This window comes from Melanerpes formicivorus, unplaced genomic scaffold (assembly GCF_026170545.1).
Source record: "Melanerpes formicivorus ecotype bairdi unplaced genomic scaffold, bMelFor1.0.p_v2 SCAF_2, whole genome shotgun sequence".
Lineage (NCBI taxonomy): Eukaryota > Metazoa > Chordata > Aves > Piciformes > Picidae > Melanerpes > Melanerpes formicivorus.
The window spans coordinates 37,102,760-37,116,828 of NW_027142354.1; the positions used below are offsets into that span (position 1 = coordinate 37,102,760).

Here is a 14,069-nt window from a genome sequence, read left to right on the forward strand (position 1 = left end):
ATTGTCTAGTTTTGTAGAAGAGGATTGATAAATGTTTTGACAATATGATACTTTTTAGTTTGTTCAATTTGTAGCTATGATCCTTTGTATTAGCCTTGAAAGATGTTAGTAATAAAAACATTTGTAACATGCCAGAGAGGTGATCAGATAACTAATCAGATGAAGAGAATATCAGACCTCTGGTTATTTAATGCTCTGTTTTACCTGTTTGCTGAAATATTTATTCTGGCAATAAATTCCTGTAAGCTGAGCAAGTTTTTATGCTCTTAAATGTGAAATGCAATTAGTAAACTGTTGTCTTTCTAGTCTAGTATGTGATTAGTACTAGGCACTGCGACAGAATAGCAAGCTGACCTTGGGAGTGCTCTACAGAGGAAGAGGTAAAGCAGCAGCATGCTTTTTACCTCATAGCTGGTTTTAACACAGCAACAATTATATCTTTCATTTTTTAGTTATCTGAAGGGGGAAAAAGCACCTTACCTTTTGGTTCCTAATGTGATTACCGCAATAAGAAAGCACTCCCTGCTTCAGAAAAAAATCATCTTAAAGATCTAATAATGTGTTCCTTTAATCTTGGCATAGGAAGTAATGGAGACAGGGAAGGGGAAGTAAATTGCTCTTTAACCAAACCCTCTTCAAGTGCCTTGATAGGCAAGGTTTGCTAGTGCTTCGACTAGGATAATTCTACATTTTTATTAATAATTTCTTAGGTTTTCTTTGGAGAATTGTTCTGTAGGAACTTTAAAACACTTGTCATTAAGCAATGTTTGTGATTTTCAGCCACTAATTCTTAATGGGATCCCAGTTTTCCTAGTTTAAATCCCTTTAGAAATCTAAACAACACATCCCTTCTTCACAATAATTGAAAGATCTACTGTTGTTTTATTTAACAAAAAAAATACTAAGAATTAAATGTTAAAATTACTATGCACTAAATATTTCAACACAAAATCATTAAAGAATGTTATGAGAGGATGAATTTTACTGATTGGAGGAAGAGACTTTGCTTACCTAGGGGATCATCTGAAGAGCAAAGAAAACCTAAAAAGGAGAAAAACAATAATAATTTAAATGCAGAAATGGATTCAGCTTTCCTTGTGGATAAACTGGCTATGCTAGAAAAATATTGTCAAACTTCAAGTCTGTGGCAGACTGTGTTGGATCTGTCTTGGTTCTCATGGCTCAAATAGATCATTTCTATTTGAAAAATTATAGTGAGCTGAATTACGTATATTACATTTTTGCAGCAGGGGCCTGAGGTGAGAGTTCAGTCTGAACAACAGATCATTTGTCCAGTGTATTTAACTTTTCAAAAAGCCAAAAGCCCCAGAAAGCAGACTACTACTTGTTTAGAAGAGAAACAATGATTTTATTGTTCGAGCAAGATAGTGACCCTGAGATAAAGAGCTTTTGAAGGTTGGCTGCAGCCCAAAATAGATGTCTGGGAGACCCAGCTTGTGTCTTCTATCCCATAATGCTGTATATATTCTGAATATATTTCATCTGTATCATTTAGATAAATTTCTCTCTTCTGCATCTTATATAAAAGAATAGTATCTGCAAAACCTATAGGATGAAAGAGGATGTGTCTTCAGATATAATACATGGGAAAGAACTGTTTTTTCTGAAAACAATAATTAGTGAAAAAGGAGTAACAGTTGTTGCAAGAGTCTTTATTAGGATATATAGATAATAAACTATTAGGATTTTGCATAGCTTAATGGTGCTGATACTGTGCTTTGGTGCTTATACTGTGCTTTGCTATGAAGTCAGTGCAGGCCTGATGTTAAGAACTGATATCCGATCTTGGGACAGAATACATGCTGAAGACATAAAATGAGGAGCAAACAGCTTCTTGTTTTAATTGGGTACATTTCCCTTGGCGCATTAAACCAACCCCCACCATATTATATTGATGTCAAAGTGTTTGGGGATTTTTAAAAACAGTTTGCAACCAGATTTTCTCTAGTCTGTGATACTGTGTTGGGCAAAGATAATGTGTCCTTGCTATCCCAACTGCTCCCAACTGCTTAGTCTTCAGATGAAAATTGCAAGGTGCTAAAGTGGAGTGTTCAAGCAGGTGTTTAACAGAACATCAGTTGTCCCATTGTGTATTGACTTCTCTTTGTTTTTTAACAGGCAGAAGAAATACTCAGACGGGAGTTAGAGAAAAAGGAAACACCGGGATTGTATTGTTTGCTTGGTGATGTTCTTAAAGACCACCAGTATTATGACAAGGCCTGGGAGCTCTCCAAGCACCGCAGCGCCCGTGCTCAGCGCTCCAAAGGCCTCCTCCATCTTCACCACAAGGAATTCAGGGAATGTGTGGAGTGCTTTGAACGTTCAGTGCAGATCAACCCTATGCAGGTTGGGAAATGATGCACATATGGCTTTGTTTCAGTTGGTGTGTTCAGTTTTGAAAGGTGACAGGCTTTTTAAAAAGGCAGTTCTGTGCACAATTGTCAAAGAAACAGCTCATTACTTTTCTTAGAAAATTTTTCACCATGTACTGGGAAGCTGGGCTAAAAACAGTGGCATAATGAAATGAAGACATCGTTTTACTTTCAGGTCTTTGCATGCAGCTAACTCTTTGCTGGTACAGTTGTTCTACTTCAAAGGGATCAAGCCTTTGAAAATTTATAGTTATCATGAAACCATGAACAAATGTCAAGCAAAATAGTTACAAGAAGAATGCTGTATAGATTTTAATGAAAGTATCCTTTTGCTTTATTTGATGCCTTTGAGTTGCAAACCCTGATCTTTCTATTTCACAGAAATCCTTTTCAAGTGTTCTGATCTGTCGTGCCCTGGAGTCACTGAGAAGCATTGTGTTAAAATTGCCATGACACTAGCTTTTAATGCAGTAATGAAAACTGAAAACACAGTTAAAAAAGTTCTCTTGATGAAGCAGATTATTTTGAAAGATCCTTTTCAAGCTCTTCTGCAGACAGTTTTTGTAACCTTCGTTCAGTTTCTCAGCCACTATATCCTATCCCATTAATGTCCTCCAAGTAAAAGGCATTGAGAATATAAAAGAGCTTTGTGGCTGTTGATATAAATAGTGCTCTTAGACATTTCCAGGTCCATTTGAAAATAGGATATTCCTCCTTCTTGCCCTCCAAGGAATACTGCAGGAGCTGCTGTTTTGAGTTTCACGTAACTACCTGGACTTCTGTTTTGGAAAAAGGAGAAATTTTAAAGATCTTTAGCTTTTCAAATCCCTTATCCCAAAGCTTTTCCTGTATTTTGATGACATATTTTATTCCAGTGACTGAGAGTCCTGTCCTTATTCAAACTAACTCTATATAACTTATAAACACCTCTAGAATGAGGAGCAAAATGAACAAAAATTCTTGCTTTATGTTCTGTTACTGACTCAGGAAATGCCAACAGAATCAAGGAATGGGAGAGGTTAGAAGGAACCTCTGGAGATCATCTAGTCCAAGCCCTCTGCCGAAGCATGTTCACCTAAAGCAAGAAGGTTGCGCATGACCACATTGAGGCAGGCTTTGAATATCTCTGGAGAAGGAGACTCCACAACCTCTCCACAGCAGAGTAGCCTGTTCCAGTGCAGGTTCGCCCTCAAAGTAAATATATTTTTCCTCCCATTCATATGGAAATTCCTGTGTTTCAGTTTGTGCCCATCACCCCTTTCCCTATCACAGGACACCACTGAAAAGAGTCTGGCCCCATATTCTTGTCACCCACTCTTCTGATACCGACAAGCACTTAATAGATCCCCTCTCAGTCTTGTCTTCTATTCACCAGTCTGAACAGCCCCAGGTCCCTCAGCCATTCCTCATGAGAGAAATGCTTCAGTCCCCTAATCACCTTTGTAGCCCTCTGCTGGACTCTCCAATAGTTCCTTGTCTGACTTGAAATAAGGAGCCCAGAACCAGACATGGTACTCCACACGTGGGCAGAGTAGAGGGGGACAAGAACTTCATTTGACCTGTTGGCCACAATCTACTTAATGTATGCACCCCAGGATATCATCGGCCTTCTTGACCACAAGGGCATATTGCCCTTGGCTCATGCTCAAGTTGTCCACCAGCACTCCCACCCAGGTTCTTCTTGGCAGAGCTGCTTTCCAGGTCTCGTTGAGTGTCAGCACAGGCTTTCAGTCTATCAGACTCTCCTGTGTATCATAAGCAAACCTTCTGCAGGTACACTCTGTCCCCTCATCCAGGACACTGATGGAGACTGTACACTTACTGATCCCCAGGGAACACCACTAGCTACAAGCCTCCACTAGACTCTGTACTGGTGAACACAGCCCTTTGAGCTCCTGCATTGTTGGTTCTCAGTCCACCTTACTGTCCACTCATGTAATCCACACTTCCTAAGCTTACCTACTCAGATAAGAACTTTACTGAAACCAAGAGGACTCCCAGATAATACAGGGCTGCAGAAGATGGCCTACAGGGTTCAAAATCAAGAAATATGTTGCTGAGGTGCTTTCTTATTTTGTGTCCTATCTAAAGGAAGGTTAAAATGAAGATCAGTCCAAGAAAAATAGACCAGTCCATATAGGAAAGAGAACATTTCCTCCTCTTATTGCTCAGGAAGCTCTGTTTGAGATTCAGATGAATTGTTACAAAGAGACTGAAGAAATGGATAGTGTGGATTGACATATTGCTGTCTTCTGAAGTCTGTCTGTATTCTGTCACTACAGAAATGCATTGTTTCCTATTCCAGGATGTCTTGTGAACAAAGAGCAGAGAGGAAGGTGATTCTAGATGCAAGGACTTTAATACAAGGAGTTGTTCCCAGTATTGTGAATGATTTATCAAGTAAACAAGGACTTCTTAGTACAAAGAATTTTATTCTTTTTTTGTGGTTATCAAAAACTTTTTTGGAGGAAGGAATTTTTAGACTGCAACAAGTGATTCCCTACAATATCTAATGGATAAGATCATTCTGTGCCAACCCTCTTTTAATTTCGTGTACTCTTGATGAACTGGTTGACTTTATTGAGATCTCTGAGGTAGATCTTTGCAGTACAAGCCGACCACCATATTAAACTTGGGAGAATTCACAAAGCAATGAAAGTTTTACTGTACAAATACATCTGAAACTTGTCTTCAATAGCTTTGCCAGTCAAACAGTTACTTGTACTAGTGAATGGCATGCATTTTTCTTGCATTTTCACTGTCAGCATCTTGCAAGGCTAGACTGAGGGAATTCCAGTGATCAAAGAGCTCATGCAGGGCATTCTCCAGCAGTGAAAGTCTGCATAACAAATCCTGCAGCTTGTTAAATTACAGATTTGTTAGTACCTGTGCTGAACAGTGTGTGGTTCTCTATAACCGGTCACTTCACGTTTGAGTTTTACAGACACAAGAGTGTTCATAGCACCTTTTCTGTGCCTGCACCGTTCTCCACCATGTCACAGTCTGGAAGAAAAGAATAATCCCCTTTTCTGCTAGACTATTTGGCTTATAACTTCTCAGGCTACTTTATTGGGTGTGAAGCAAGACAAGTGACCTCTCTCCAATCTGGGAAAACAGTCACACTTTAGAAGTCAGCTTACCATCTAATTTGAAGTTTTGAACAATGCAAGGAGAGTGTTATTCTCAACAATTCTTCTTATTCATCTTGCAATAGTAGAAGTAACTTGAACTGGAGTTAAATTATGATAAAAGTCCCTACACTTATGTAAAACTACAGTAAATTATGTTGGTGTGTTGCATTCAAAAGAAACTGAATTGTAAGGGAGAAAAATGATGCAGAAAAGAGCAATTAGTAAGATACTCAGCTGGGATTTCACTCAACTAGAGCTCTTAAATTGTATTGCAGTTACTAACTCCAAAGATTAATTGGGCTCTACAGGGTATAGGTTGTTTCTAATCTAACACTGTTGTACCACTAAGAGTATTCTACTGAAGATTTTACTGGATTCTGAAAAATCTATGCCTATCCAAATAGCAGAAATTGCTTTAAAATTGAAAAAAAAAAAAATAAAAGTTTTGTCAGATATGATTTGGGGTTTTTATTTATTTTTTGTAAGGATTCAGCTCTACTGTAATTAGGTTACTTTGGAATGATGTTGCCACTCATATAAGAGAATTGCTTGGACATTCTCAAAGCATTTCTTAATTATTTAGAATTATTAAAGACTTGCCTGGAAATTCCTGATGGCAAGTTTTAACAAAGAGTGCAAGGCTAAATTATCTTCCTTTTGCCGGTTACTGCCTTCAGCTTTGAAAAGGATAAAAATGTACAGCTTGTTGTGTTTTTCCAATCAGTAGTGAAATTTGAATCTTTAGGCAATGCACTTTTTTTTATTTCCAAAAAATAACTTTGACCAAAGTTTTTTTTTTTAATCTTTGTACAAAGTTTTCCTTACACTGCCTTTCAGTTGGTCACTTTGCTCAGAGCAGTTGTTACATCAGCCAGAGGGATCAGCAGATTTCATGCCCTCCTCGATAAAAGGGGAATTCTCAGGATTCTTTCCACAAAAAATAGCTTAAGTCCATTTATATAGTGTATCCAAAATATATGATTGAAGCATCACTGTAGTTCTTATTTTCATTGCTATGGTTGATCAAAGGCAAAGAACTAGGTTCTTTTGGTTGGTTTGGTTTAGGGGGGTTTTATACTGCTTTTTTTTATTGAGGCCTGAAATTTTAATTCATGTTGTTCTTTTACACAGTTAATTTTCTATATGTTTGATGCTGAAATTTTCTTAACATATTGTGACAGTCTTCCATCTGCACAACCTATTGCATGTTCTGTATGCTTTATGCCTCCATATCACAGCATCTCACAAGGTTCCTTAGTTCCCAGCTCAGAGACTTTAATGTCATTCTTTTTGCTAAAGGATCTTTTTTGTGCACCTTTCCCAACCTTCTCTATTGTATCCAGTTCATAGTATTATAGTATCAGTCAGGGTTGGAAGGGACCACAAGGATCATCTAGTTCCAACCTCCCTGCCATGGGCAGGGACACCCCACACTAGATCAGGCTGGCCAGAGCCTCATCCAGCCTGGTCTTAAACACCTCCAGGGATGGGGCCCCAACCACCTCCCTGGACAACCCATTCCAGTTCTCACGTTTTTTCTGTTCAGTGGAAACCTTCATGCCTTCATACATAGTTACTGATAGGCAAAATACTTTGTTTCAAATTATTAAGAATAGAAAATGTTTATCATTCTTTGCAGTCACTGTATGGTTTTTGCTAGGTACCTGTTCATACAGCTTTTCTCCACAAAAGTAAATCATTTTACTTTCTCCTCCTGATGTAAGTTCTCCTTCAGAAAGGAACTCAAAAGCTTAAGCATTAGTAAGCCACTTCCTGAGAGATGCAGCTGCTCGCCATCAGCCTCAAAAAATTAAAATGGTGGAAGTTTTAGTCAAATCAGATTCTGGAATCACAAGCTCAGAAATGAGACTGTAATGCTGTTTATCATTAGAATTACAAATAATGCAATAATTGTTTTTCACAGAATGTTAGGGGTTGGAAGGGATCTCAAAAGATCACCTAGTCCAACCCCTCTGCCAGAACAGGATCACCTACAGTAGGTCACACAAAAACACATCCAGGCAGGTTTTGAATGTCTCTAGAAAAGGAGACTCCACTATCTCTCTGGGCAGCCTGTTCCAGTATCACAGTGTCATACTCACAGTGAAATTTTTTTCCATATGTTCACATGGAACCTCCTATGCTCCAGCTTTCACCCATAGGCCCTTGTCCTGTCATTGAACATCACCGAGAAAAGCCTGACTCCATCCTCCTGGCACTCTCCCTTCACGTATTTATAAACATTAATGAAGTCACCTTTCAGCCTCCTCCTCTCCAAGCTAAAGAGACCCAGCTCCCTCAGCCTTTCTTCATAAGGGACGTGTTCCATTACTTAATCATCTTTGTAGCTCTGCACTGGACTCTTTCAAGCAGTTCCCTGTCCTTCTTGAACTGAAGGGCCCAGAACTGGACACAATATTCCAGATGCAGCCTCACTAGGTAGAGGGGGAAGAGAACCTTGCTTGACCTGCTAACCATACCCCTTCTAATACACCCCAGGATGCCATTAGCCTTCTTGGCCACAAGGGCACATTGCTGGCTCATGGTCATCCTTCTATCAATCAGGACCCCCTTTCCCCTTCCCTGCTCTCCAATGGGTCAGTCCCTAACCTGTACTTGCACATGGGGTTGTCTTTTCCCAGATGCAAGACTTTACACTTGCCTTTGTTCTATTTAATTCAATTTTTCCCCACCCAACTCTCCAGCCTGTTATGTTCCCTATGAACGGCAGCACAGCCTTCAGGTGTGTGAGCCACACCACCCAATTTTGTATCATCAGCAAACTTGCTTCCCTCACCTGGGTTGTTGATGAATATATTGAATAGTACTGGTCTCAGTACTGACCCCTGAGGGACTCCACTAGATACAGACCACAAGGCTCTGACTTCTTTCCTTCAACCAGTTCACATCCACCTCACTACCTGATCATCCAGAACATACTTCCTCAGTTTAGCTGCAAGGATGCTGTGGGAGATGGGGTCAAATGCTTTACTGAAATCAAGGTAAACCACATCTGCTGCTCTACCATCACCTATCCACCTGGTTATGTCCTCATAAAAGGCTATCAGGTTGGTCAGACATGGCTTCCCCCTGGTAAAACCATGTTGATTGCTCCTAATGACCCTCTTATCCATGATATGCTTTGAAATTGCAGCAAGGATAATTGTTCCATTACCTTTCTGGGGATGGAGGTGAGGCTGACCAGCCTTTAGTTACCCAGGTCCTTCTTCTTGCCCTTTTGAAGACGAGTGGTGTTTGTTTTCCTCCAGCCCTTGGGCACCCCTCCTGTTCCCCACAACTTACCAAAGACAACGGAGAGTGGCCTAGTGATGACTTCTGCCAGCTCCTAAACACCCATGGCTGCATCCCATCAGGTCCCGTAGGTTTATGGATGTCCAGGTTGTTAACTGCTCCCTAACCCAGTCCTCATTAACAAGGGAAACTCCTCCTTTGTCCTGACTTCCTTAGGGATCTGGGGCTCATGAAGACAGTTAGCAGCAGTATAAACAGACAAAGAAGGCATTCAGTAACTCTGTCTTCTTTGTATCCTCTGTCACCAAGGCCCCCACCTCATTCAGCAATGGGCCTGCATTGCCTCTAGTGTTAGTTTTGTCTGCAATATTTAAAGAGGCCCTTTCTGTTGTTCTGGACTTCCCTTGCAAGGTTTAGTTCCAAGGAGGCCTTAACTTTCCTAGCTGCCACCCTCCTACATCCTCTGATGACACTCATACTCCTCCCAAGTGGCCAGCCCCTCCTTCCTTGATCTGCAGACTCTTCTTCAACTTGAGTTTGCCCAATAGTTCTCTATTTAACCATGCAGGTCTCCTGGCTCCCCTTCTCAATTTCATTGGTATGCTGTGATCCTGAGCTTGGTAGAAGTAGTGCTTGAATGTTAACCATTGTCTTGGGCCCCTTTACCTTGTCCCATGGGATTTCCCCTAGCAATTGCTTGAACAGGCCAAATTCAGCCCTGGTGAAGTTGAGGGTTGTGATCCTTCTTGGTCCTTCAATTTCATACTTGTGATCCTTCAATTTCATACTTGATCAGTCCTGTCTCTACCCTTGTTTTCATGTCCACAAAGTTATTGAGCAGGAAAGAAGAGAAAGGGGAGTTAACAAGGTAGCAACCATGACATGAGTGCTGGGCTTTGGGAAACTTGCTGGATAAGAGGCTTAAAAAATCAGAATGAGCAGATGTTTTTTCCTATTAACTTTGCTCCCTGAGTTTTGGGAAACATTTTTTTCTCCTTGTATGCAGTTTCTTCTTGAATGATGAGTTTAAGCATCATGAAAGATGACAGACTGACAACACTAAAGATTTTCATGTTTGCGTAGGCCAGATGTAACTGGCAGTTCTATCTTCATGTTCATCCTTATGCTGCATACTTGGGCCATCCGTGTAGGCCCTCAAATACAAAAGGATATCTTTATTGTCAAGCTTGTTCTGTTCTTTTCTTGATATCATTATGACTGCCCACCAAGGTGCCAGATATGACACCTAAGTTTTGAAGCAGATTATCTATGAAGTCTAGAGCAGATCTGCAGTTAATCTGTAAGAGGTAGAAGCACCTTGCATACGAACAAACAACTTTATTCTCAACCCTGTAAAATCCCTGATTTGCAAATGTTTCTTAAGGTAACTTTTCTGTGTTTGAATAGCCATTATGGTTTCCTAAAAAGAACTTAAGTTATCAAAATTGCTTGCTTCAGAACTAGTACCTAAAACACAGGGGGATGTAAACATTAATAAGATATTTTGAAAAGTAATATGTTGTGCAATGTACAGTTAACGTAACGTGGTTTTCCATCTTCCTCTTTCCAACTCTTTTCTCCTCTCTGAATTTTTTTTCCAAGAAAATCTGTTTATGTTTCTTACCTTGGCATTTAGAATGGGGAAACAGCTGAGGCTTTTGCAGTAGGTGGCATTACCTGGGATAATGTTGCAGCACATTATAAAATGTTGTGTTTGATTTTGACTCTGTACATTTAAACAGCATAATGCTGTCAGAATATGTTCTCTCAATATACTTGTCATTTAATTCAGTTCTGAATTACAGAGTTTTTCTCAAATGTAGCACTGGTTAGCTTGCAGAACTTTGTGGAGAGGGAGGTACTCTTGGTGAATCTGTGTGAGTGAGGTATGTGGTTGTAACAGCTGAAGATTTACAATGCAAGATTATTGAGATGGTAAAGTTCTGCTCCCTATGCAAGGCATTATTTATGTACATTTCTGACTTTAAGCACCGTGTTGCAAACTGGAGAAGACTGATAATCTGGCAGGTAGAAAAGGCTATCATTTTGAAGAGTTTATGTTCAGTCATTAGAAATGTTTCTTGTAAAAGCTGATTTCCATTCCCTAGTATGTGAATTTTTCACAAGTTAAAGCAAAATATGTAAAATTCTAAATAACTGTCACTCTCTTCTCTAGATTAACTGTGTCCAGTTCTAGGCCCCTCAGTTTAGGAAAGACGTTGAGTTGTTGGAACATGTCCAGAGAAGGGCAACGAGGCTGGTGAGGGGTTTGGAGCACAAGCCCTATGAGAGGAGGCTGAGGGAGCTGGGTGTAATGGGTTGGGGGAAACCCCCTTCCCACCACAGGCAGAAACAACGACTCAGACAAAGGGATTGCAAAAGTGATGGAAAGCTTAAATAGGAAAACAATTTAAAAACAAACACCAATGAAAGCTTTACAGAGAACCACAAGCACCGTGACAAAGAGAGAAATCCCAGAACATGCCCAAGAACATCCCATCCCCACCTGGGGGTACACCCAAACCCCCCCAGGGCTCTTTCCTCCCTCCCAACCCAGCCTTGGGTCTGGGCAGGCCCAAGGGAGGCGGCTCACGCCATTTTACCTAGGCTGCAGCTGGGGACGAAAGAGGAAGTGGAGACCCCGCATGGGCATTTTATAGGGGAGCAGGGCATTGTGGGATTGAATACCTGCCTGTGACCACCCCCTGGGCTGGGCCCACCCCTTGGGACCTCCCAGGTGTGTTCTGTGCAGTGGCATCCGGGCCAGCACCCAGCCTAAACTACCACACTGGGGTTGCTTAGCCTGGAGAAGAGGAGGCTCAGGGGAGACCTTATTGCTGTCTACAACTACCTGAAGGGAGGTTGTAGCTAGGTGGGGGCTGGTCTCTTCTCCCAGGCAACCTGTGACAGAACAAGAGGACACAGTCTCAAACTGTGCCAGGGGAGGTTTAGGCTGGATGTTAGGAAGAAGTTCTTCATAGAAAGAGTAATTGCCCATTGGAATGTGCTGCCCAGGGAGGTGGTGGAGTCACCATCACTGGAGGTGTTTAAGAAGAGACTGCATGAGGCACTTGGTGCCATGGTTTAGTTGATTAGATGGTGTTGGTTGATAGGTTGGACTCGATGATCTCGAAGGTCTTTTCCAACCTAGTTAATTCTATTCTATTCTATTCTATTCTATTCTATTCTATTCTATTCTATTCTATTCTATTCTATTCTATTCTATTCACTCTTAAGGGTAAGTGGTATTTTGGTTAAGTAGTCTTTATATAGTCAACACATTTTTTAATCTATATTTATTAAAACTTTGAATCTAAGCCTTTCCTGTATTCTGCATGCAGGATATTGTTTATTCCAGTGCAGTGCTATTATGATAGCTGAAAATTGAGTAAAAATTAGCAATAGTTCATGTTTGAGCATCCAGGCAAAATTATTTCTTCTGTGCAGTAATACATATACATATACATATACATATATATATATATTTATATATATATATGTATAATATCATCCTCTTTTTTTCTCTCCAGCTAGGTGTATGGTTTTCCTTGGGCTGCGCATACCTTGCTTTAGAAGGCTATGAAGGTGCTGCCAAAGCATTTCAGCGTTGTGTGACATTGGAACCAGATGTATGTACTTTTCAACAAGTGATTCAGATGGCTTATCTAAAAGCAACACGGATGTTTTCATTATAAATAAGCAAAGCAATAATGAAAAACTTGTTTAAACGTTAGCCCTTTGAATAAATTAAACATTTACATCAACAGTGTATTTTTGTTGAGGGGCATCGTAAAAATACTTGTGCATACTTTGTCCAAGTATGTGTGTGTGAATGTTAAAATATGTTTGAGCACAAATTCCTTTATGCTTGCATACATTGCTAAAACAGAGAAAAGGGAATGAATAGACTGTGAGGAGTGCTGAAAAGAGAGATAAAACAAAAAAATGGTATTAAAATATTTAGTCCTCTAACTAATCAACTTCTGAGAAAAAAGTCAAATAACTAACTCTTTATGAGCATGGGAAGAATGGAGCTTGTCAGCCAGCTTTTCAGGATGCATGGGGCAACCATGTGTACAATACTGCCGGCTGAGTGTGACTGTGCATTGAGATAGTGGAGGTGTCAGCTGGATTACCTCTTGGGAATGCACTGTCAATACTTCAGTCAAAAGGCCTAACGGCCAGCATGTTGTTTGCTTAGAGCTAATGCCTCCTATTTGATGGAAGCTATCATTCATTCTTTTCCCCAAGAGAAAAGAATTAAAGCAATGAAAGATAATGGACTGTTCCTTTTTCTTTATTAATAATAGGAAATAACTCACTGGGGGGTGGAAGTACATACAGACATCTCTCTGTTTAACTGGAGTTTTTACTTTATGTAGTGATTTTTATTTTATTTTTTTTGGCTTAGTATAACAGATTACTTCCAAGCAGATAGTAAAATTGTGTTCATTTATCTCTCTGGGGCCCGTGCTTGATTGTATTCATATGAACAAAGCATCTGACTTCTCAGTGGGTGAAGTGGTATTTCTTTTGTGCGTAAAGGATGCTAGGCTGGCTCTTTGTTATGGAAGTGAAACCTATCACAATGTCAGCAGGTTTTTTCATGAATTTCAGCCTCCAAAAGGTTGCCTAACATGGTTTAAATCCTCCTTAAGACTGAGGATAGCCTTCAGTACCAAAGTATATTTCATTGCAGAACCTAGGTTCTGTTCCTCAAATTCAAACTGGTTGTCACTTTGAATTAAGGAGTGCAGCTTCAATTTTACAGCAGTGTGAAGAAATGGGCAGAAATCATCTCTGACCTTGGCCCTGCTGGTTTTATCAGAGAATAGGTTGTCTAAGCACTCCATAATCCTTTTCAGCTAAACCAGTTGATAAACACTGTTGGAACTAACCCTATTAGTTTTGCCTGAGATGCAGCAGGGGACATTCAGATGTTTGGGGTTTTTTTCACTAACAGAGCTGTGCAGTTAAGTAGCTTCCAGTAGCTAGTGGATAGTGATGAGCTGCTGGGGGCACTGACCTCTCAAGCCATCCCAGTTAGATACAGAACAGGATGCCTGTTTAAACAGAAGGCAGGAGATGACTTAGCATATGCCAACCAGAAGGTGGTTAATTGATATGTACATACCTTATTGTTTCTCTAGTCAATAGTATTTATTTATATTATTTCTATTTCAGTGTAGTATTTTGACTGCCTTTTAGGAAATATGTGTTAAAACATGCAATTAGCAAAATTATTTATATTTCACAGTAGTTTATTTTACATATTTTTGTTAAGTAAGCATAA

At 40.0% G+C, this 14,069-nt stretch overlaps 1 protein-coding gene across 1 annotated transcript in view; it reads left to right on the forward strand.

The window, feature by feature from the left end:
- Positions 1–14,069, forward strand: part of TTC27 (tetratricopeptide repeat domain 27) — a 131,351-nt gene that overhangs the window by 97,654 nt on the left and 19,628 nt on the right. The window contains exons 13-14 of the mRNA XM_068156572.1: positions 2,140–2,367; positions 12,307–12,405. Coding sequence (XP_068012673.1) covers positions 2,140–2,367; positions 12,307–12,405 — 327 coding nt within the window. The remainder of the gene's footprint in view (positions 1–2,139; positions 2,368–12,306; positions 12,406–14,069) is intronic.